The sequence below is a fragment of the Adiantum capillus-veneris genome, chromosome 4 (genome assembly GCF_014529385.1).
Source record: "Adiantum capillus-veneris isolate H3 chromosome 4, ASM1452938v2, whole genome shotgun sequence".
Taxonomy (NCBI): domain Eukaryota; kingdom Viridiplantae; phylum Streptophyta; class Polypodiopsida; order Polypodiales; family Pteridaceae; genus Adiantum; species Adiantum capillus-veneris.
In genome coordinates, this window is record NC_140934.1 from 168,623,867 (window position 1) to 168,645,972 (window position 22,106).

Genomic DNA, 22,106 nt, shown 5'->3' on the forward strand with positions numbered 1-22,106 from the left:
TTGACTAACCCCTATTGCAACCATGTCTATTAGAGATCAATCAGACTAAAATGCTGCAGTCATTTCGTCTATTACTTCCTGCACTTACAAAAAGTCAAGAGCAAATCAGTATCATAATCAGGAATTCCATTTCATAAAGTCATCCAGCAGAATACTGTCAGCTCTCAGTATCCCTGAAGCCCAAAGAGACATCAGTGACTTTAGTATCAAAATCGAGGCATCTGTTGACAAGGGAGCGGAGTGACTCCCCTCTTGTGCATCCCACTGCACCAGATCTCCGGCCAAGCTGAATTCTAGGTTCCGTTTGGAGTAGACTATGCTAAACCAAAACATCGAGGTAAAGTTTCACAATCCGAGGAGTATCTGCTAGGTCCTCCTCCTCCATCCACTTCGCATCAAATGCAGGAAAGTTCTTGAACTTAACCAAGAACCCGCCTTCGGACTTTACCTTTCTTCGTATATTTCTTGGAGGCAGAAGGTTTCTTGAGAGCGGGTTTCGGGAGTGGTGTTGTGGTTCTCTGCCACTCCGTCTGTACCTCTTCCAAAGAGGTCTGGTTCATATATTTTGCCATCTTCGGGTCCTTGGCAAAATTGAGCATCATCTTTGTTGCATCGCCGATCAACTGGCGACGCTCTATCTCTCGCCGCTCCGCCTAAGTAGGCCAAGGCGGGCCATACTCTCTGCCTGAATCTTCGTTGTGATCCCAGCCCGCATCTCCAGATGCAGAGGGAGTCGACTGATCATTGCCTGAAGCCATAGGTGCCGCGGAAAAAAAATTCGGGGATCGGATTTCCCGTAGAGGAGAAATCGGCCGTGCTCTGATACCACTGTAACAGACTTGGACACTCCAAGTCAAGAATCAACCGCGACAGCACCAAATAACCACTTCAAAACAATTCACAGATCACAATAGATTTGCACTGGCCCGGCGGAGTTCCGTGCCTAGAGATATTGGCCCCAAAGACTGGCGCCCCTTTCGGTATTTCTTTTTATATTAATCAATCATCAAAGTACAAGAGAGCGGTTAGGGTTTCACTCTCAGACTCTGCATCCAGATGCCCTGAGAAGTGAGGCCCTCACCACTAATTTAAAGGTTACAAGGGATGCCCAAAAGCAGAGCCCCAAAAGCTTCAAATCAAAAGCAATTGCTCTCTCTCTCTCACAGAGAGTCAAAACATGAAAGCAAAAGCATTCTCTCTCTCTTTCTCATTTAAGTAGAGAAAAAGCGAAATTTGCGTCGCTCATCATTTTCCCAAAAAAAAATAATAATAATAAATAAATTAAATTTCAGCCTCCGCGATTTTCGAAAATTAGGGTTTCTGGCAGAAATTAGGGTTTGCAGGAATTTTACGGTTTCTGGCAGAAATTAGGGTTTTTGCTGTCCGCCACGTCATCACATTGTGACAGTTCTTTCTTTGAGGTAGTGGGACCTCGTCATGTGCACACCAGTGTCAGCCAATTGAGGAGAGTTGGCGTGTCAGTTGCTTCAAAGACCTGACACGTCAGTTGCTTCAGAGCCAGAGGATATGCGTGCAGTTGCTACCGACTTTTATCATGACCTACTGTCAGGAGAGCCTCAGTCAAAGCATTAGGATGCATGCAGAGAGCACGTTTGGGATGCCTTGTCTTGTGACTGAGGAGATACGCCAGAGGCTTGAGCTACCTCTGGGAGGCCAGACAACCACGGAGAGTCACTCTGTTCCAGTGGCTAGTTGCACATAGAGCTACAGCAGTGGGGAGTTGGCTAGTACATAATCGCCTTTCGCAGCATGTGCAGCTTGTGACCATCCTTTGGGAGTCAACTTCATTGTTTGTGGAACTGACCTATGGCACAACAAGTTTGGCTTCGGGTCCTTCGACTGATGCCAGCTCTTTCCACAACACGACAGTACACTTGGGGGGCAGCTGCTTGGTCCACTCTCACGGGCCCTCCACTACAGTTTGAGCTATCCTCCACCAGTAGGATGATAGTGATACAGGGGGGTCGACCTACACTTCAGCTTGCTACAGAGCTTGCCCCACAGGAGTGGTGCAGCGAAAGAGAGGTGTATTGGGAGCTCGTCTGTGGCCTGACACTCTGGTTCATTTGGCAAGCCCGCTGCTTCCGCATCTTCGAGGCTCGCCTTGTGCCACCAGCGAAGATTGTTCAAGATTTTTTGTTGGAGTCGATCCATACTCTCAGGGGACAGTTCGAGAGACTTCAGGGCAGCTCCGACCGCATGCGGGAGCGCAAAGAGGAGTTTCTTCGACTTTGGCACCCAGGGCCTTTCTTCACCATGGTTCGGGGTGAGCTCAAATGGCACTACCGTCCACCTGTGTGGCTTTTCCCTCCTCCCATCTCTTGATTTAGCCCTCATTGTACATATGTTGTTTTTCATTGGGAGAGTCTCCCCTTATGGTTGATGTAGCCCTCTCTAGTAGAGGTGGTTGAAGCCCTATGGGCAGTTTTATTAACTAATAAGGATATTTTTTCTCAGAAAAAAGAAAACATACTTTCACAGCATCCTTAGCACAATCTCCCAATGCTGCAAAGTTTTCAGCAGTTCCTAAATTACATGTTACCCCCTCTAATGCCTCAAGTAGTATCACCTCCTCCGGCACGAGAAAGTGCAAGAGCCTCTAACCGACAACCCACTCATCCTTCTGTTCCAATTGGGGGAGTTTTCAAGAACATGATATAGCCGTCTAACCTTGATCCAATGCAACCGCCATTGCCACCATCACCACCGCCTCCTGGATACAATGGTTGGCGCCCTTATGGATATCCCTACTATACACATCCGGGGTTTGCACCGAACCAACCAAAAGATTTCAAGGATGGTGGGACTTCAGCAAAAATTTCACTTTTTTTGGAGTGAAAGATAGGAAGAAAGCCTTGCAACTCCTCCAATAATTTGACATCTATGTTGTGGGGAACTACACAGAAGAATCAAAGATTTCTCGAGCTATGGGATTTCTCAGAGATAATGTTATGCAGTGGTGGAGTTCAATCGCTACCCAACTGCATGTTCCAAGGACTTGGCAGGCTTTCAAGACTATTTTTGCACGAAGTTACATGAGTCTATGTTTGGAACAAGGCAGAGACGAGGCTACAAACTGAGTCAGTTTGATCAACTTGAACAGAAGGGTGGGATAACCAAGGACTTGAATTAGAAGCAAGGCCTTTCTGTTGGGTGGGACAATATTGCTTCCTTCATCCCTTCTCCCCATGTAGGAAGCACGTTCCTTCTGCCATCTAGTATATATATAAGAGGGAGTGAGATTTTAGTTCGCTTTAACCCTTTGGCTTCTTTGTTGTCGGGGTCTGTTGAGATGAGAGCTTGTGAATGAGAGCTCGAGATTGTTCTAGAATACTTCTACACACCACCATAGGTGGTATACTCCTACTTTTTCTTGTAACTGAGATGAGCGCTTGTGAATGAGAGCTCGAGAATACTTCTACACACCACCATAGGTGGTATACTCCTACTTTTGCTTGTAACTGAGAGCTCAAGTAGGTTGTAGAGATTAGAATACTTCTACATAGCACCATAGGTGGTATACTCCTACCTTTGCTTGTGACTGAGAGCTCCACTGTTATAGAATACATCTAAATAGCACGATAGGACCTAGGTGGTTACTCCCACTTCCTACTTTCGCCGAGTTCCTGTAGAACGTAATTTTTCAGCAGTAGTTGTTGATTCCATCATCCTAATGGGTGCTGTACTCTTGCTTTTGCAAGAGTTGTGTACTTGTCCAGCAATAGTTGTTGATTCCATCATCCTCTGCCAGAGAATGCACTTCATTCTCATACAAAGACGAGGTTGAAGAGGGGCTTCAATTTCTTGCATCTTTTCTACACAACAGATCTTTATGAATGGTGTAACCTTAAGAAAGGTTGCCTGCCATGCTTGAGATTGCCCCAACCTTGAGAATCGAGTTTGGCAAGCCAAGCTTTAAATTCTGCACCAATAATCGTGACAGAGAGATATGCAGATGACACCCAGCACTTCCAAATGAACTTGCCTGACCTAACTCAAAAGATGAGAACAGATAGATAGGAAAAGTCCATTAAAATACGATGTGTCAAGTAAATGGCCATTCACAAGAATGCATGCACAATAAGGAGATGATGAAAGAAGGTACAAAGAGCATGGTTTGACAAGATTTTGTCAGGTTTGACCAATTGCGCATAGACCAAGGGTTGAACGGTGTGGGCATGCAAGGAGAAGCAGTGCAGACATTGCATTAACCAAGGCATATGGAAAGAGGCTTATGGGTGCACGAGGGCCCTAATGACGAACCATATGAACATCCATCAGAGTAATGAACATGCTTGTACACACATGGTTTTTCCTAGTAGGCTGGTGCTTAGGTTTTTCCTCCTCCTAGACCACTTTTGCACTAAAAGCTTGATGCTATTGATATTGATGTTACAACTCATCTCATCAATGCAACTTGACGGGTTGACACCACAGAAGCTCATTTTTGGCACTCATGAAAGCCACACTTATTTTCCAAAAGCATCGGACAAAGGTTTGCAACATTCATAAAAACTTGGTCAAGCTTGGAGAAAAAGACCAAAACTCAAAAACAGCAGTATTGCTTACCCTTTAGCAATTACAGCTGTATCGAACACTCCATGCCCTCTGTGAACCATGTGGTCATCGATAGGTATAAGCATAAATGCCACGTCTGTGATGATTCCATTGACAATGCTGGAATACATTGCTCGATAAGGCTTGCTGTGAATGTCTGCTCTCAGTTTAGAAAACACCTAACAAATGTGGCAAAAGGAAACAGCCCATATAAATCCCATGCTTTCAAGATCATTGAGCTGAACTTTATCACTAGGTTATGACCCTACTCCTCCAACCAGTACGTAACAAAAAAGAGCAGTAAATATCAGTTAGAGAGACAAGAACTCAGTAGATGCAGCAAGCAAAACCACTCTAGACTCAAAATCTTTAGATAAACACATTGATGTCATCATGTAAATTTGCATGCAGCTTTTCTTCCATAATATCCTAGAACTTGAACCCTTAAGAGGCCTCAAAAGTCTAACCTTCCTCTAAACACGTGCAAATCGCACAAAAAAGTGCACACTTGATTTATACTTTCAGAAGGCCAGGAACACAAGCTAACGAATTGGCATTTTTGTGAGGAACTTGGATCCAATGCACGAAAAAGACTTGGAACAAGGAGAAAGACAAAGAGGCTAAAGTGGCAAGGTGTACTTTTGACCTACAGGGGTTTTGGCGCTGTTATGATGCCGAAATCAGGTCGGAAACCTGCGATTTCAGCCCTTGACATGTTTGGACAGCTTGGTAAGAGTTTGATCTAAGTGTTCGGATTGTCAATTTTCAATTGAATAGAGAAATACCGAAAGGGGCGCTAGTCTTTGGGGCCTAGAGGGTGTCAGTCTTCGTGTGCGCAGTGACAATCTAGTCGTTGGACACATCTGTGCTCTCTTTTCTTCTCAGTGCTCTGTGTAAAGTTAATAGGTAATTGAATTAGTGCCATCGACAGGATAGCCACTTTTTCTTCAAAAAGTACAACGTGGATCGTTGCGGGTGAAAGAAACACGGAGCTTATCAATATGTAGAGAAGAGAGACCAAGTACCTGAAGAGGGATCTTCCTCACATGGCACAATTCCATCAACTCTTCAAGAAGAGGACAAGTTGTTCAGAGCTCAATTGCGTAGTTGCATGGAAATGTTTCAGCAGTTGGCCAACGATCCATGCATGTTATGATGGATACCTACAACAAAAAGATTACCCTTGTACATAGAGGAAAGACTCATGTCCTTGATGTAAAGCTTAAAGGCGAGTCTGTTTTAATTGTGCTATTTCATCTATAATAAAGAATCATCTTTCTGGGTACTTGATCTTTGCAAAAGAAGTACCTGAAGTTGTATCTAATTTGTCTACCTTAGATAAAGATAGGTCAACTTTTCCGAGTGGTTTCAAAGATTGTTTTTTGAACTCTTTGCTAGGGAAGTTACCTCCTCAGAGACCTGAGGATCATACCATAGATCTTGTGCCAGGTTCTAGTCCACCCAAACAGGCCACCGTACAGGGTTAGTGCAGCCAAGCAGAAAGAGATTATGAGTCAGGTCAACGAGCTTTTAGAGAAGGGGCTGATCCAGCCCAGTTCATCCCCTTTTTGTTCGCTTGTACTCCTAGTGCAAAAGAAGGATGGTTCATGGCGCATACGCGTTGACTACCGCGCTTTGAATAAGAATACCATCAAGAACACGATCTTTATACCGAGGATAGATGACATCCTTAATCGGCTTCAGGGAGCGTTACTGTTTACCAGGATAGACCTAAAGAGTGGGTACCATAAGATATGCATTAGGCCTAAAGATGTCCATAAAACTGCATTCTGAACAACATTTGGTCTCTATGAGTTTCTTGTCTTGCTCCTGCCACGTTCAATAGAATGATGAACAGAATATTTAGACCACATACGAAGGTTTGGACAGCTTGATGAGAGTTTGATCTAAGCATTCGGATCGTCTGTTTTCAATTATAAAGAAATATTGAAAGGGGCGCCAATCTTTGGGGCCTACAGGGTGTCGGTCTTTGTGTGCGCAGTGACAATCTAGTCGTTGGACGCATTTGTGCTCTCAGTGCTCTGTGTGAAGTTAACAGGTAATTGAATTAGTACCACCCTCTACTGTATACTGGCCAGTTTTATCTATTGCCGTTATGCTGCCAAAATTGGGCTAGAGTAGCGAAATTTCAGCCCAATAAAAGTGGAACAACTTATAGAAGATTTTAGGTATTCTCCAGTTCAATAAGAATTAAAAAATACCGCAAGGTGCACCAATCTTTGGAGCCAACAAGGTGTCATTGTCTACTTGAGAGCACTCTAGCTACCCAAGTCATGGATTGTTTTGAAGTGGTGAATTCCAATTGAAGATACATTCGTGAAGTTTCTTTGTGTCATAAAGTGCAGGGAAATTTAGACGACATAGTTTTGGGGGTGAAACTTAAAGTTTTACCGCCCTTTAGTCCTCTTGTGGGATTCCAAGTACCTGTAGTTTGTGTGTTTGCCCAAAACAGACCAAGGATCACTTCTTGAGGAAAAAGTGACGTAGTCCGGGCAACGGAACCATGAAACCGGCCTGTAGCCTTCCTCTTCTTCACAGACAGGTCAATCCTATATTGCCCGAGGTTGGCGAAAGTTCATGGCCGCCACTGTCTTTACCCTTTACTGATGTGAATGCGCCTTGGGATCAAAGAGCGTGGATTGGGAAACAAGTGTTTAGGACCCAGCTTAACGTGGCTATGACTATGTTCAATCAATTAATACAAAATCCCAAGTTTATGGAGTTTTTGCAACCTCCTTCATTGTCACAGCAAGCTAAGGAACATCCTCAACTCAAGGAGCATGTTGAAGCTCAAGCATAGGTCCCTCATGTGTCCCAACACGACAAGGAGCATTCGCATGTTGCGGAGTCTCTTGAGGCTCCAAGGCAAACTCTTTCTATCCATAAACAGGTGGCTTGGATGCCAATTTCTAGTTCAGCCAGCCACCTTTGAGCATCCAAATGTTGGTCTAAACGGGCAGGGAACTACTTTCCAGGCCATGCATCAAGTATCTCTACCGCTTATGGTACATCCTAGGTATTTTGGAGGTGGATTTGTGTTTCAAAGTATGGCTGGTTCTGCAATTGGAATCAGCAGTATATGCTAGAAATAGTGTTTGGGGGTATGCAAGGCATGATGCCAAGTCCTATGTATGGTAATGTTGGCTTACATCCAGGGTTTCAGGGTACTCAGGGCCAGTTTGGGATGCCACACGGCAATTTTGTTATGGCTAGTTTTTACAATCAGTAAACAAATATGGCACTAGGAGGCCAAAATGTTAGTGACCAGGGAGTACAAATGATTCTAACCAGTATACCCATGTTGCAGGCACTTCCTTATGACAATTTGGCATTGCTTGACAAGGCGAAACCATACAAAGAAGGTGGTGCAGCTGTAAAGTTTTGACACTTTCAATGGTTTTGATGGCAAGACAAAGGTTCTTGCCTTTCTTCAACAGTTTGGTACATCATACTGCATATGCAAGGGGGAATTTTACAGAGGCTTCGAAGGTTCAGAAAGCTGCAACTTTCTTAAAAGGAAATGCACGTCAATGGTGGACGACTTTATTAATGCAAGGGCAAGCACTGTCCACATGGGTTTATTGTAACAAACTGCTGACGTGTCAAAGCCTAAAGAATGGAGTCAACTTACAGGGGCCTAAACCCTAATTTCTGTCAGAAACCTTAACTGCTGAAACCCTAATCCTCAAAACCCTAAAACCCTAACCCTAATTTCTGCCAGAAACCCTAATTCTGAAAACCCTAAAACCTGCAAACCCTAATTTCTGCCAGAAACCCTAACCCTAAGGCAACAGGCAAATTCCGAAAATTGCGCTGACATGATGACGTGGCAGGCTGTACGGATTTCCGCGTTTTGCGCTGGCAGCTTTTGGCATTGCTTTTTGGACCAGAAGCTTTTGATTTTGAAAGCTTTTCATGTAAAATGCTTTTTAGGCCAAGGGCCTTTAAATATGAGGCTAGGGCTCATTCTCTGGCATCCATCCTGGAGAAGGTGCAGAGTCTGGAGTACCGGCTTGTACTTTGATGATGCAATATAAAGAAATACCGAAAGGGGCGCCAAGGTTTGGGGCCAATACTCCCTGGGGTGGAATTCCGCCACTCCGTGTCGCGTGTCGTCTCTCTCTCCATTTCAGTTCAGTTGTTATTTGAAGTGCTTAAAGTTGTTCAGTCTGTTCTTTTCTATTGGCACGTGGTGCCCGCCTTGTGACATATATTTCAAGCACATTTTCGCATCTGCATGGTTGTCAAATGAGTTTGAAGTTGATGTTATGGCAGACTCGCACCAACTCAATGATGGCACCAACTCAATGAAGCTAGCTGCAAAGATTTAGAGAAGTACAATCAAAAGTTTCACAAAGCGCCACTTTAAGTAACTTCCTACAAATTAGTGCCATTGACAAAGCAAATAGAAAAGTATTGTTGTGGGCTGTCTAAAGGGTTCAAAAATTATTGTATAAAGACTAGAGTCGTCACCCTTACTCAACAGATTGAGGTTGCGAACACTGGTAATGCCTTGTTGAAAGGAGAAGACATCGGATTCAAGGGTGGGTCAATCAAAGAAAAATTCAGCAAAGAAGTCCTTTGCAAAAACGACTCCTGAAGCTTCCTAGGGGACAGAAAAAGCAGAGAACGCTTAAGGCTTGAATCTTCTAGAGGACAACCAAGAAACAAAGAAAGCCTTTTGTGCATGAGTCTTTCGAGGAAAAGAAGGATTTAATGGCTGAGGGTAAATGCTTCATTTGCGAGCAGCCTAGTCACTTTGTTACGGATTGTCCAAAGAAGAAAAGGCTAGCTGACTCAAATGACAAAGAGGACACGAAAAGAAACAAGCCCAAACCCACGACCGGTTTAGTGACTAATATGGTGGGGGATAGAGGATAGAGTCTAGACCAAACTTTGATGCCAATGAGCTATGCAAAGTGTGGAGTAAAGTCAAGGATCAAACAGGGGTTATATTCTTTGATCCAGGTGCAAAGGCAAACTTTATCTTACCAGAGTTGGTTGTCAAGTTGGGCATTAGAGCTTAACAGATGGGGTACAGAGCTGAAGCACTTTTGGCATGTCCTGGCCATTCACACTCTGTAATTACCATCATTGGCAAGCCGCATCTACACATCCAATCTCATGTGGATACAAAAGAGTTTTATACCATGCCATTGGAAGGGTGCGATGTTTTGTTGGAAATCCCATGGATGTTTTGAGTTCATGAAGTGCTAGATGCTTTCAACAAAAAGGTCACATTGCAGCATAAGGGCAAGACTCATATCTTGGATGTAAAGCTGAAAGGAGAGTCTCTCCCTATTCTAACACCTTCTGCTATCACTTTTGTAATTAAAAATCATCTTTTTAGGAAGTTGATTTTTGCACGTGATGTTTTAGATAATTGTCAGTCAAATTTATCTTTGTTAGATAAAGAAAGGTCAGCATTTTTGCAAGAGTTCACTCACTGTTTTTCTGATTTTAGGTAGAAATGACCATAAGAGGTGATGTGAAGACTGAGAAAAATTACATGGGTTCAAAAAAACTTGTTGTTCGTACGGGGTTAGTGCGGCCCAGCAAAAAGAGATTACGAACCAAGTAGAGGAGCTATTAGAAAAAGGGTTGATTCAACCTAGTTCTTCACCCTTTTGCTCTCCAGAGCTCTTAGTGCACAAGAAAGATGGTTCTTGACGCATGTGTATTGATTACCATGCATTGAATAAGAATACCATCAAGAACAGATATCATATTCCAAGGATTGATGATATTCTTGATCTCTTAGAGGGTGCGGCAATTTTCAGCAGGATAGACATTTGGTCTATATGAGTTTTTAATGATGCCATTTGGTCTTACAAATGCTCTTGCTATGGTCAATAGGATGATGGATAGGATTTTCCGTCCACATCAAAAGTTTGTAGGCACATTCTTTGATAACATGATAGTCTATTCGAAGAATGAAGAGCAACATAGGCATCATTGATCATTGTATTCGAAGAGCTACATAGTAACATGTTGCTCATCAATGGCAAGAAAAGTGAATTGAGATCCATTCTAGGGCACATACTGTCAAAGGATGGTGTCTGAATGGATCTTGCTAAGGTTGAAGCAATCAAGACAAGGCCGGTTTTGAAGGATGTGCATGATGTCTGTAGCTTCTTGGGATTGTTCCTAATACAGAAGGTTCATTCGTGATTTTGCAGAGATTGCGTCACCCCTACATGCTTTACAAAAGAAATAAGTCACTTTCAAATGGACTCAAAAAGAGATTTCAGCTTTTAATCTCTTGAAGGAAAAGATGACTTCGGATTCAGTAATTGTTTTGCCAGATCTTAGGGAGTCATTTGTGGTCTAGTGTGACAGCTGTGGCAATAGCATTGGTGTAGTACTAATGCAAGATGGTCGAAAAATAGCCTATGAAAGCAAAATCTTGGAAGCAAACATTTCAATAGATGGTCGGACGATAGCCTATGAAAGCGAAACCTTGGAAGCAAAAAAAATTACAATCAAAGTTATCTGAAAAGCATATGCGATGAGCAAACATTTTGTCTATGTTCCACTTCAAATTGTGCCTGTGGAAGGCAAAAAGAATGTCGTGGCTGATGCACTATCAAGAAAGCCACAAATTTCAACTGTGTCAATTCCTTATCATCATGAGCTTGATGATATGAAGAAACAGTGTGTTAATGATGAAGTTTTTGCAAGGACCTTTGAACAGTTGTAGATGGCAACATCATGAACACTATCTTTGGTTCAATGATGATGCATGGCACACTATGTGTCACTAGGCCATTGCGACCTAAGGTTATGGTAGAAAATCATGTGCCACCGTATGCAGGGCATCGTGGTATAGATGCAATAGTGTGAGCCGTTGAGACATTCTTTTACTGATCTACTTTGAGGAGAGATGCTGATAACTTTGTGCGAGCATGCTTAATTTGCCAAAAGGTCAAGTTTGACATGCAAAAAGCACCAAGGTTGTTACAACCATTGCCTATTCCATATAAGCCATGGGACAGTATTGCTATGGATTTTATCTTTGATCTTCCAAGAATGTAGACACAGAATGATGGTATATGGACCATCAAATGGTACGATTGTTCATGTACAATGTGTTAAAGTACCATGGTATGCCACAGTCAATTGTCATTGATCGTGATCCTCACATGACAAGTTTGTTTTAGAGAGGCTTGTTTGAAAACATGGGCAGCTTAAGTTTTCATCCTCATTTCATCCATAAATTGATGGACTATCAAAAGAGGCCAATTCTATTGTCTTAGATCTGCTTAAATGCTATGTGTCAAAAACAATAAGGGCAAGTGGGAACAATATTTACCTTTGCTTGAGTACGCATACAACAATACGGTGCATTCATCAACCCTTTGAAACTGTTAAGGGTGGCAAAAGGTTCCTCCCATTTTGCATACAAAAGATAAGATTTTTGAAGCACATTGATAAGTAGAAAATATGGATGAAATGTATAAGAAAATCAAGCTTGCCTTGGAGAGGACTCATGCAAAGCAAAAAAGGGTTGTTGATCGTCATCAACGTGAGCTCTTATTTTCGCTTGGTGATTGGGTTCTATTGCGATTTGAAAAGGAAAGATTAAAGAAGATCAACGGCAAGCGAAAGTTGTAACGCGAGGTCACCACGTGCCAACGGAACAGAACAGACTGAACAACTTGAAGCACTTTAAGTAACGACTAAACCGAAAGAGATGCATGACACACGAGACGCAAAGTGGCGGAGTTCCACCCCAAGAGAGCACTGGCCCCAAACCCTTTCTTTATTGATGATTCACAAGGTTCAACAGCTAGGGAGCACCTCCTTTGCAATCTACGCACTGTAGAGTGCAAGAGAGGACCCCCAAAGCTCATATTTAAAGGCCCAAAGCCAAAAAGCATCAATTATGAAAACCTAACATCAGAAAAACACTTACCTAAACTTTCGGTATTTCTCTAAAAATTCTCTGCGTATTCCAGGATGTCTGTACAGGTGCCACATCATCACATTTTGAGATTATAAACTTGTCCGACTTTGTTTTGGCCACTCTCGAGCGTTTAAATAGGGTTTCTTTGACTTTTAGGGTTTTTAGGCCCTTCGACCACTGATCTGTAAGTTAGTCGAGGACTCCTTCTGTTTCTTCTTCTTCTTCTAGGTTTTAGGCCCCTCGGCCAGGATCTGCAAGTTGGCTAGGATTAGGCTCGGGGAGTCCTAACCCGTTAGATCGTCAGTGGCCTGAGACATCAACAGTTTGTGACATCCCCCCCCCCCCCCCCCCCCCCCTTCTTTCTTGAAAGAAGAGTAATCGTCTACGATTACTATATATCTGCAAAACAACTCAAGTTAGCTTCAAATATTCGAGGCTCATTTCGAGGGTCAATCGGGAGGGTCATCTAGTTTTCTCATTCTATATTGTAGCTCTTGATATTCTTGCATAGCAAAATTAGCCATAACACCCAAACCACACTGAATTACATACCCGGGCAATCTGACCCAGTTAGGATTATTCAGTGGTTGACACATCACAATGCAACACAAATGTTCACATATGCGTAGAGTCCGCAAAACAACTCTTCGCCGGCCCACTCTACTGCATGGGTCCCAGGATACTTGAACTTCAAGAAGGTCTGCAATGCTTGCTTCTTTGGGCCGCGCCGAAAGCGATGCTAAATAATATGCTTCAGCTCCATGTCTTCAACTTCGTCTACGACCTCGGGTTCATCTTCTTCAAGAATCTCCTTTGGGGGATTTCCCTGACACCACTTCAAACATAATATCATAGACACATCTGTTACTTGTCGAGTGACTAGAAAAAGATTATGCTAAATGATTGCGGATGGAATGCAGAAGAAAAATGTGACAAAGTGTCAAACCTTTCAACAATTACATGCCAAGAATGCGATTGTAAGGTGCCATGGAAGTGAATGTTGAACTTTGCTCAAGATGAGTGCTCTGAACTGTGCTCAAGGGTTCCTTTTACTTACGGAAGGGAGAGCCTTTCGTCCTTTAGTGAGAGTGCAATGGACACAAACAAAGTGGTGAGCACTGTGAATGAAGGAGCTGAGACTGAGAGATAGAGAGGGAAGAATACGACACCAGAATGTTGTCAAAACCCTCGTCCGAAGGCCCCACTCTCTATGGCGAGAGCAGTCTACTATTGATTGCACAAATCTCTACAATGCTTGGACTTGCCGACGATGTCGACGACGATGAGGACGACAACGAGACGGGCTGAAATCTGAAAATGCTAATGGCTGAAATCTGCAAATCTTTATCTGCTGAATTTTGACTCTATGTCGGTGTTGACGGCGATGATGACAATGCAACGACGACGCGCTGAAAACACAGATGCTGAAATCTACGTTTTCCAGACTGAAACTGCAAACTGCACTGGATCTGACCGTGCGGCGAGGATCTGCTGCGACAAGGTGAGATCTACGAGGTTCGGGACTTGCGGTGCGGAGTCTTGATGCTGAAAACTGAAAACATTGATGCTTCTTGGAGTTCCGTCGCGGTGAATCTGCAAAACACTAGGGTTGGTGCATGATCCAAAAACGCTAAGGCTGAATCTTTCTTTTGTTGCAAAAACACTAGGGTTCCTGTTGTCTTGTTGTCACCAGGTTGTCCTGCGGCGGCCTCCTGCCAATGCAAAACGCTAGGCTGATGCTGCGGATGAAAATGCTAGGCCTTCAGATGCAAAAACGCTAGACCTGCTGATGTGGGGAGAGTCTTGCTGAGGTGCCTGTTGAACCTTGGTTCATGTTGCCTCTTCTGCCAGATTGTGCTAGCACTAGGTTTACTTATATACATGCTTGGTAAATTTACCCTCCCCAGTTCCCAACAAAAGTCACTTAAAAATAATAAGTGAAAAATGTCAAAAATAGGGAAAATAGGTCTATGCACTATAAAAATGCTCCTGAGGGATTCTTATGGAAATCTGATGGTCATGCTATGAGCCACCAAAGGATATGCATCTACTCTAAGTGTCTGGACATGCACGGTTTGCGACAGACTCACAAAAGTGTCAGATCACTTCCTAAGCTAGACTGACTGAACTGAACTGAACCCATGTCATGAAGTAGCTTGTCCACGTACACATAGGGTTAAGTGTGCACGTGACATCCCCTCCTTTTCAAAGTGAGGTAATGGTACCGAACTATATGGCGTCGAGGAAGATCGCCAACATCGTCTAGAACTCTTCGCCGGCCCACTCTGATGTGTGGGTCACGCGATACTTGAACTTCATAAAGGTCTGCAATGCTTGCTTCTTTGGGCCGTACCCAAAGCGACACAAAGTCATCTGCGGCTCCTTGAATGCTTCAACTTCGTCTATAGTCATGCGTCTACCTTCTTCAAGAATCTCCGAGGATGAAAATTCCTGAAACCACTTCCAACACAAAAACATGAACATACCCATTCCATGTAAAGTGATTGGAAAAATTCTAAACTGTGCATGCAATGTAGATGAACATATAGACGGAGTGTCAAACCATTCATCAAAAACACGCAAACAATGGGGTCGAATCTTGACTTTTTGATCTAAATCAATCAACTGTGGCAAATCACAATGGAAATGCCGATACTTGATGCTCAATCCTTCTTGTGCTCTTTCTGATACTGTGTCATGCCAAGGAAGAGACATGGAATGTGAATTCCTTGAATGCAAACATTTCAACTTTTCATGAGTAATTCGCATACATCCGTGCTCATTCATGAGTGAATCATGTTCATCGTGCAATATGTCATGCCTATGAAAAGGGATCACATAAGGACGGCGACTAAAATACAGAAAAGCATCACGAATGAAACACTCGAATAATGCGTACTGACTAATCATTTGAACACATAATACTTCCTGTGGGGGTTCTTCTCGGGGGGTGCACTATGTAATCATGTTAATGTATAACGTGAGTTCGAAAGGAGGGGTTTTAAAATACAAAAATTTTAGGCAATTTAACAGAGATACATTAAAATAAGAAGTTTTTATATTCAATTTTGAAAAAAAAAATCTAAAATAAGGGATCATTTTATTCATTCGGACATGTTAAAAGAGGGGGTGTTTTAATACCTCACAAACGCACGTTATATAGGGGGGTACTGAATGGTGAACCCCCCGAGGGGTTCTTGGGGCCTCAACTCGAGAGCCAAGATCGGTTCTTCGTTATCTATCGAATCTGCAATGAGGTTAGCTTCACTAGACAGAGTATCAACTAAACCATCATCCTTGTGAACAATCACAGTTTCTTCCTGCAAATCATCATGCTTGTGAGTAATCCCATCTTGATCATGCAAATCATCATGCTTATCATTATCATGCAAATCATGTATGTCGTGCTTTGGAAAAGAAGAGACTGAGATGGTCTGCTTTTCCGGATTTTTCTCAATTGTAAGGTGCAGAGGAATGAATGTTTGCGCTTTGCTCAAGATGAGTGCTCCGAACTGTGCTCAAGGTTCCTTTTGTTCTTATGGAAGGTAGAGCTTCCGTTCTTAATGAGAAAATGCTATGATCACAAACAAAGTGAATGGACACCGTGTGTGCAAGTGTATGAGACTGAGAGATAGAGAGAAGAGAGATACGACACCAGAGACGTTGTAAAACCCTCCTCCGAAGGCCCCACTCTTGTCAGTGAGAGTGGTCTACTATTGATCGCACAAAGTGGTACAATGATGATGCATGGAAACTGATGCAACTTGGGATTATGTCGATGACGACGATGGGGATGGCGACGACGACCTAAGAGCTGAATTCTGCAATCTTCTAACTGCTGTCCACAAAAACGCTAGGGCTGAAAATCTGGGGCTGATTCGAGGCTGCTGAAAACGCTGGTTTGGCTGCGTTTTAAGAGGCTGAAAATGGTGTTCTTCTGCGAGTGTCTAGGGCTGAAAACACTATTGTCCTTGCTACTGAAAACGCTGCTACAACTGCTACCAATGAAGGCTGAAAATGATAAACGCTGGCAGCCTTGATGGCGTTAGTGAAAACGCTAGGTGCTCGGGGATGTTGGCGATGAGAGGAATGCTGAAAAACGCCTGCTTGTGGAGGAATGTTGGCGATGACCAAAACGCTAGGCTGATGGGTTGGTGGAAATCGCCAAGGGCTTGTAGGTGTCTGCTGAGAGAGGGGAGTACCTGCTACCTGTGGCCTATTGTGCTCCTTGCTCATCTGCCAAAGAGTGCTAGCTTTGGTTTGCTTATATAATTTCTTACCCAAATTGCCCTACTTACTTTTGTTGGGAAGTCCCTTAAATTAATAAGTGAAAAAATGCCAAAAATAGGGAAAATAGGCTAAATGCACTGGAAAAATCCCCTAACTGATTCTAATGGATTCTAATGGGAATACTGATGATCATGTTGTGTGCAACCAGAGGATATGCATCTATGCTAAGTGACTGAGCATGCACGGTCTACGAATAGAGTCACAAAAGTGCCAGATCACTTCTAAATCTAGACTGACTCGACTGACGGAAAGATGCTAACTAAAATACAGGAAACGATCACGAATGAAACATTTGAACAATGCGTGCGTATCAATCATGCGAACACATAATACTTCCTGTGAGGGTTCTTTGGACCTAGGCTCGAGAGCCAAGATCGATCATTCGTGATTGATCGAATCTGCAACGAGGTTAGCTTCGCTAGCAAAAGCATCAATTAACACATCATCCTTGTGAACAATCACATCTTCTTCATGCAACTCATCATGCTCGTGAGAAATCACACCTTGATCATGCAAATCATCATGCTTGTCTTTATCATCCTCATCATCATGCTGCTCACAATCATGCAAATTCTGTGTCATGCTTTGGAGAAAAAGAGACTGAGCGAGTCTCCTTCTCATGAATCCGTTCAATCTTGTCCTGCATATTAGCAATGAGAGATGGAGAATGAACAATGTCCTCTCCATGAATGACAATGGGAGAATCACTTTTGGCATTGAGAGTGAAAGTATCAGCCTCCCAATCAATGAGAGGGTTAGCATTACGAAACCATCGAATGCCCAAAATCATATCACATCCTGAGAGAGGAGAGACAACAAATCTTCTGGTGAAGGCAGCTTTTTGAATTGCAAACAACACATCAAGGCACTCCTCCGTGATGAGAGCGTCCATACCAAGAAGAAAGCCAGAGACCTCAATAGGAGATCTCGGACTAACTTCGAGGCGGGCTCTCTCAACAAGAGAGGGACTGATCACATCATGCATACTGCCTGGGTCAAACAATATGACAAAACGCTGCCCCGACGTACGACCATAACATTTAATGAGAGAATCATCAATGGGAGGGTCATGAGAAACTTAGGGCACACTCGTGTTATCATTAATTGCATTGACAGAGGAAGTGGGTTCTGTGGATTCTTTAGATTCATTCGATTCAAGCTTAGGACATGTTCTTTTTATGTGACCCTTAATGTGACAATGAAAACAACGACCTTCCTTAGAATAAGTGCTTTGCTCTTCAGACGTGATGTATCCTCCTACAATTCCTTGTGCTACCTTTTCATATGGAGTAAGCTTAGGTTTAGCAATTGTGTTAGCCTTACCCTTAGATTCATTGGAAGAATTCTTTTCTCAAAGACTCTTGGAAGATTGGTTAGAAGAGTTACCATTCTTACCGTTCTTACCGTTCTGAGGATTCTGAGAAGTCTGCGAGGTACTTGTGGAAGTCTTGTTCTCCTTAGGCTTTCCCTTGTTCTGCTTCATCTCCTGTGCGAAACCAATTGCTACCGCCTTGTTGAGATCGATTGGATCGAGCACCTCGACATCGTACTTGATATACTCGTCCAATCCAAAAAGGAATGCCTCTTTACGTTCATCATTCGACTTGCGTAATTGGGTACCTAGCTACAAAACACGATTAGAAAAAGACATAACCAGCATACCATTTTGCTTGAGAGCGCGCCAATCGTCCTTCAATCGTGCGTGGTACTGAGGTGGCATAAACCACGCCTTGAGCTTGTCTTGGAAATCAGCCCAATTGAAAGAAAAGAGGCGTGAATTCGTCGGCTTCCTCTAGGTGCGCGGCTAGCTATGCTTCTTGTCATGCGTGGTACCAATTGATTGCATCACCGGCAAGGTACATAGCTGCTGCTGTCTTCTTAGTTGTCGCAAAATAAGCATTAAATTGATGCAACCAAGAATGAATAACCGTAGCATCCATCTTACCATCATAGTTACTGAAAGTCAACTTCTCTGTGACTGGATGGTTGGAATCCGAATCGTCGCTTGCGCCACTTGATGAACTCCCACGATCTTTGGATGGTTCGGACTTCGAGGTAAGTGCTTGTCAAATCAATTCTTGAGTGCGTAGTTCTCGTTGAGCCTCACGCTAGATCTCCAAGGCTGCGCTTTGGGCGGCACGCTCGGCCTCCAAGGCCGCGCTTCGTGCTGCCGCTTCCGTCTTTCTTTGTTGTTTTCTTTCTTTGCGTTCGTCGCGCTCGCGTTCTAAAGCAAGGCGATTTGCTTCTTGTATGTCCATCATCTGCTTGACCATTGCCTCCATAGGGTTTGGTACACTTGGTGGCGTAGATGGCGAAGGGGGAGGGTCGAAAAAATCTCCTGGTGGGGAAAATTCTTCGTCGCCTCTCTCATGCTCATCACCTGTATGCGAAGTATCCATTCCGCTTCGGGTGACGACCATGCACTATGATCTTTGGTTCTTAAGTTCACGAGGAACTTGGGTTCTTGAGGGTCTTGGGTTCTTGGGTTCTTGAGGATCTTGAGGGTCTTGAGGTTCTTGAGGTTTTCTTTCGCTTGCAAACCGTGTTTGAGAAGGATCTTCTTTTCACCCGAGTTCTACTTCTTTCAGCGGGCGCACCTCTTGGCGGCCTTGCGCTCACACCAAGGTTTCTTTTTCCCACCTCATGTCGAGTGACCGGCCGCTAAGTGCACGGTCCGCTCTCAATGAGTGAAAAGAGACACAAGGGGAGGCTTGACAAGCCCTTCTTTCTTGGGATTCCTGTCACTCTTTAAAAACACGATTAGGAATCGACACGCCCAAGCGAACTTGGGTTCGTGCGATTGCAACAAGCAAAAAAAATTCTTGTGATTCTTGTGGTTCTTTCCTTGAGTGATACAGAACACTGCCAAAGCTCTGATACCAATGTAAGGTGCAGCGGAATGAATGTTTGCGCTTTGCTCAAGATGAGTGCTCCGAACTGTGCTCAAGGTTCCTTTTGTTCTTATGGAAGGTAGAGCCTTCCGTTCTTAATGAGAGAATGCTATGATCACAAACAAAGTGAATGGACACCGTGCGTGCAAGTGTATGAGACTGAGAGATAGAGAGAAGAGAGATACGACACTAGAGATGTTGTAAAACCCTCCTCCGAAGGCCCCACTCTTGTCGGCGAGAGTGGTCTACTATTGATTGCACAAAGTGGTACAATGATGATGCATGGAAACTGATGCAACTTGGGACTATGTCGATGACGACGATGGGGATGGCGACGACGACCTAAGAGCTGAATTCTGCAATCTTCTAACTGCTGTCCACAAAAACGCTAGGGCTGAAAATCTGGGGCTGATTCGAGGCTGCTGAAAACGCTGGTTTGGCTGCGTTTTAAGAGGCTGAAAATGGTGTTCTTCTACAAGTGTCTAGGGCTGAAAACGCTATTGTCCTTGCTGCTGAAAACGCTGCTACAATTGCTACCAATGAAGGCTGAAAATGATAAACGCTGGCAGCCTTGATGGCATTAGTGAAAACGCTAGCTGCTCGGGGATATTGGCGATGAGAGGAAATGCTGAAAACGCCAGCCTGTGGGGGAATGTTGGCGATGACCAAAACGCTAGGCTGATGGATTGGTGGAAATCGCCAAGGGCTTGAAGGTGTCTGCTGAGAGAGGGGAGTACCTGCTGCCTGTGGCCTATTGTGCTCCTTGCTCATCTGCCAAAGAGTGCTAGCTTTGGTTTGCTTATATATTTTCTTACCCAAATTGCCCTACCTACTTTTGTTGGGAAGTCACTTAAATTAATAAGTGAAAAAATGCCAAAAATAGGGAAAATAAGCTAAATGCACTGGAAAAATCCCCTAACTGATTCTAATGGATTCTGATGGGAATACTGATGATCATGTTGTGTGCAACCAGAGGATATGCATCTATGCTAAGTGACTGGGCATGCACGGTCTACGAATAGACTCACAAAAGTGCCAGATCACTTCTAAATCTAGACTGACTAGACTGACTGAACCCTGATCATGCTGTAGCTTGTCCACGGACACATAGGGTTGGTTGTGTCACATGACATCAATCTTCACCTGCACATTAATAATGAGAGATGAAGAATGAACAACTTGCTCTCCACGAATGACAAGGGGAGAGTGTCACGTGACACATCCAACCCTATGTGTCCGTGGACAAGCTACAGCATGATCAGGGTTCAATTCAGTCAAGTCAATCTAGAATAGGAAGTGATCTGGCACTTTTGTGAGCCTATTCGCAGACCGTGCATGTCCAGACACTTAGATTAGATGCATATCCTCTGGTTGCACACAACATGACCATCAGATTCCAGTCAGATCTCATGAGTAGCATTTTTACAGTGCATAGACCTATTTTTCCTATTTTTGACATTTTTCACTTATTATTTTTAGGTGACTTTTGTTGGAAAGTCGGTAGGGCAAATTGAGTAAGTTTGTATATAAGCAAACCTAGGCTAGCACTAATTGGCAGAAGAGGCAGCAGGAGCACCTTGCTCAACAGGCAACTTCTTAGCAAGACCAACACCGCAGTAGCCCTAGCGTTTTCTCTCCACAGAAGACCTAGCGTTTTTGGCTCAGATCAGCCCTGGCGTTTTGTGCACAACAGATCAGCCTCGGAGTCATCACGACACAGCAGATCAGCCTAGCATTTTGCATTTGCAGAACCACCGACAACAGCAGGACCAAGATGAGCCCTAGCGTTTTTGGTTTGCAAAACAACCCTAGCGTTTTTGCAGATCATCGCGATAGAATCAGCCATAGGACCGGCGTTTTCAGTTTTCATCCCTTAGCACTCGCAGAAGAACCCCCGAACCTCGTAGATCTCACCTTCCCGCAGCAATTCCTCACCGCACGGTCAGTTTCTGCAAGGTTTACAGTTTCAGCCCGGAAAACGCAGAATTCAACATCTGCGTTTTCAGCGCGTCGTCGTCACATCGTCGTCATCGACATCGTCATCGACATCGTCACCGACATAGAGTCAAAATTCAGCAGATAGAAGATTTGCAGATTTCAGCCATTAGCCTTTCAGATTTCAGCCCGTCTAGTCGTCGCCCTCATCGTCGGCAAGTCCAAGCATTGTAGACATTTGTGCAATCATAACCGCTCTCGCCATAGAGCGTGGGGCCTTCGGAGGAGGGTTTGACAACATCTCTAGGTGTCATATTCTCTTCTCTCTCTATCTCTCAGTCTCATGCACTTTCACGCACAGTATCCATTCACTTTGTTTGTGTCCATTGCACTCTCTCACTAAAGGAACGGAAGGCTCTCCCTTCCGTAAGTAAAAGGAACCCTTGAGCACAGTTCGGAGCACTCATCTTGAGCAAAGTTCAAAC

General features: G+C 43.8%; 1 protein-coding gene across 1 annotated transcript in view; it reads right to left on the bottom strand.

Moving 5' to 3' along the window:
* The window catches only part of ADCL (D-aminoacid aminotransferase-like PLP-dependent enzymes superfamily protein), a 52,293-nt gene that overhangs the window by 17,058 nt on the left and 13,129 nt on the right, over window positions 1-22,106 (bottom strand). Inside the window, exon 3 of the mRNA XM_086511410.1 lies at window positions 4,591-4,757. Within this exon, the coding sequence (XP_086367536.1) occupies window positions 4,591-4,757 (167 nt within the window). The remainder of the gene's footprint in view (window positions 1-4,590; window positions 4,758-22,106) is intronic.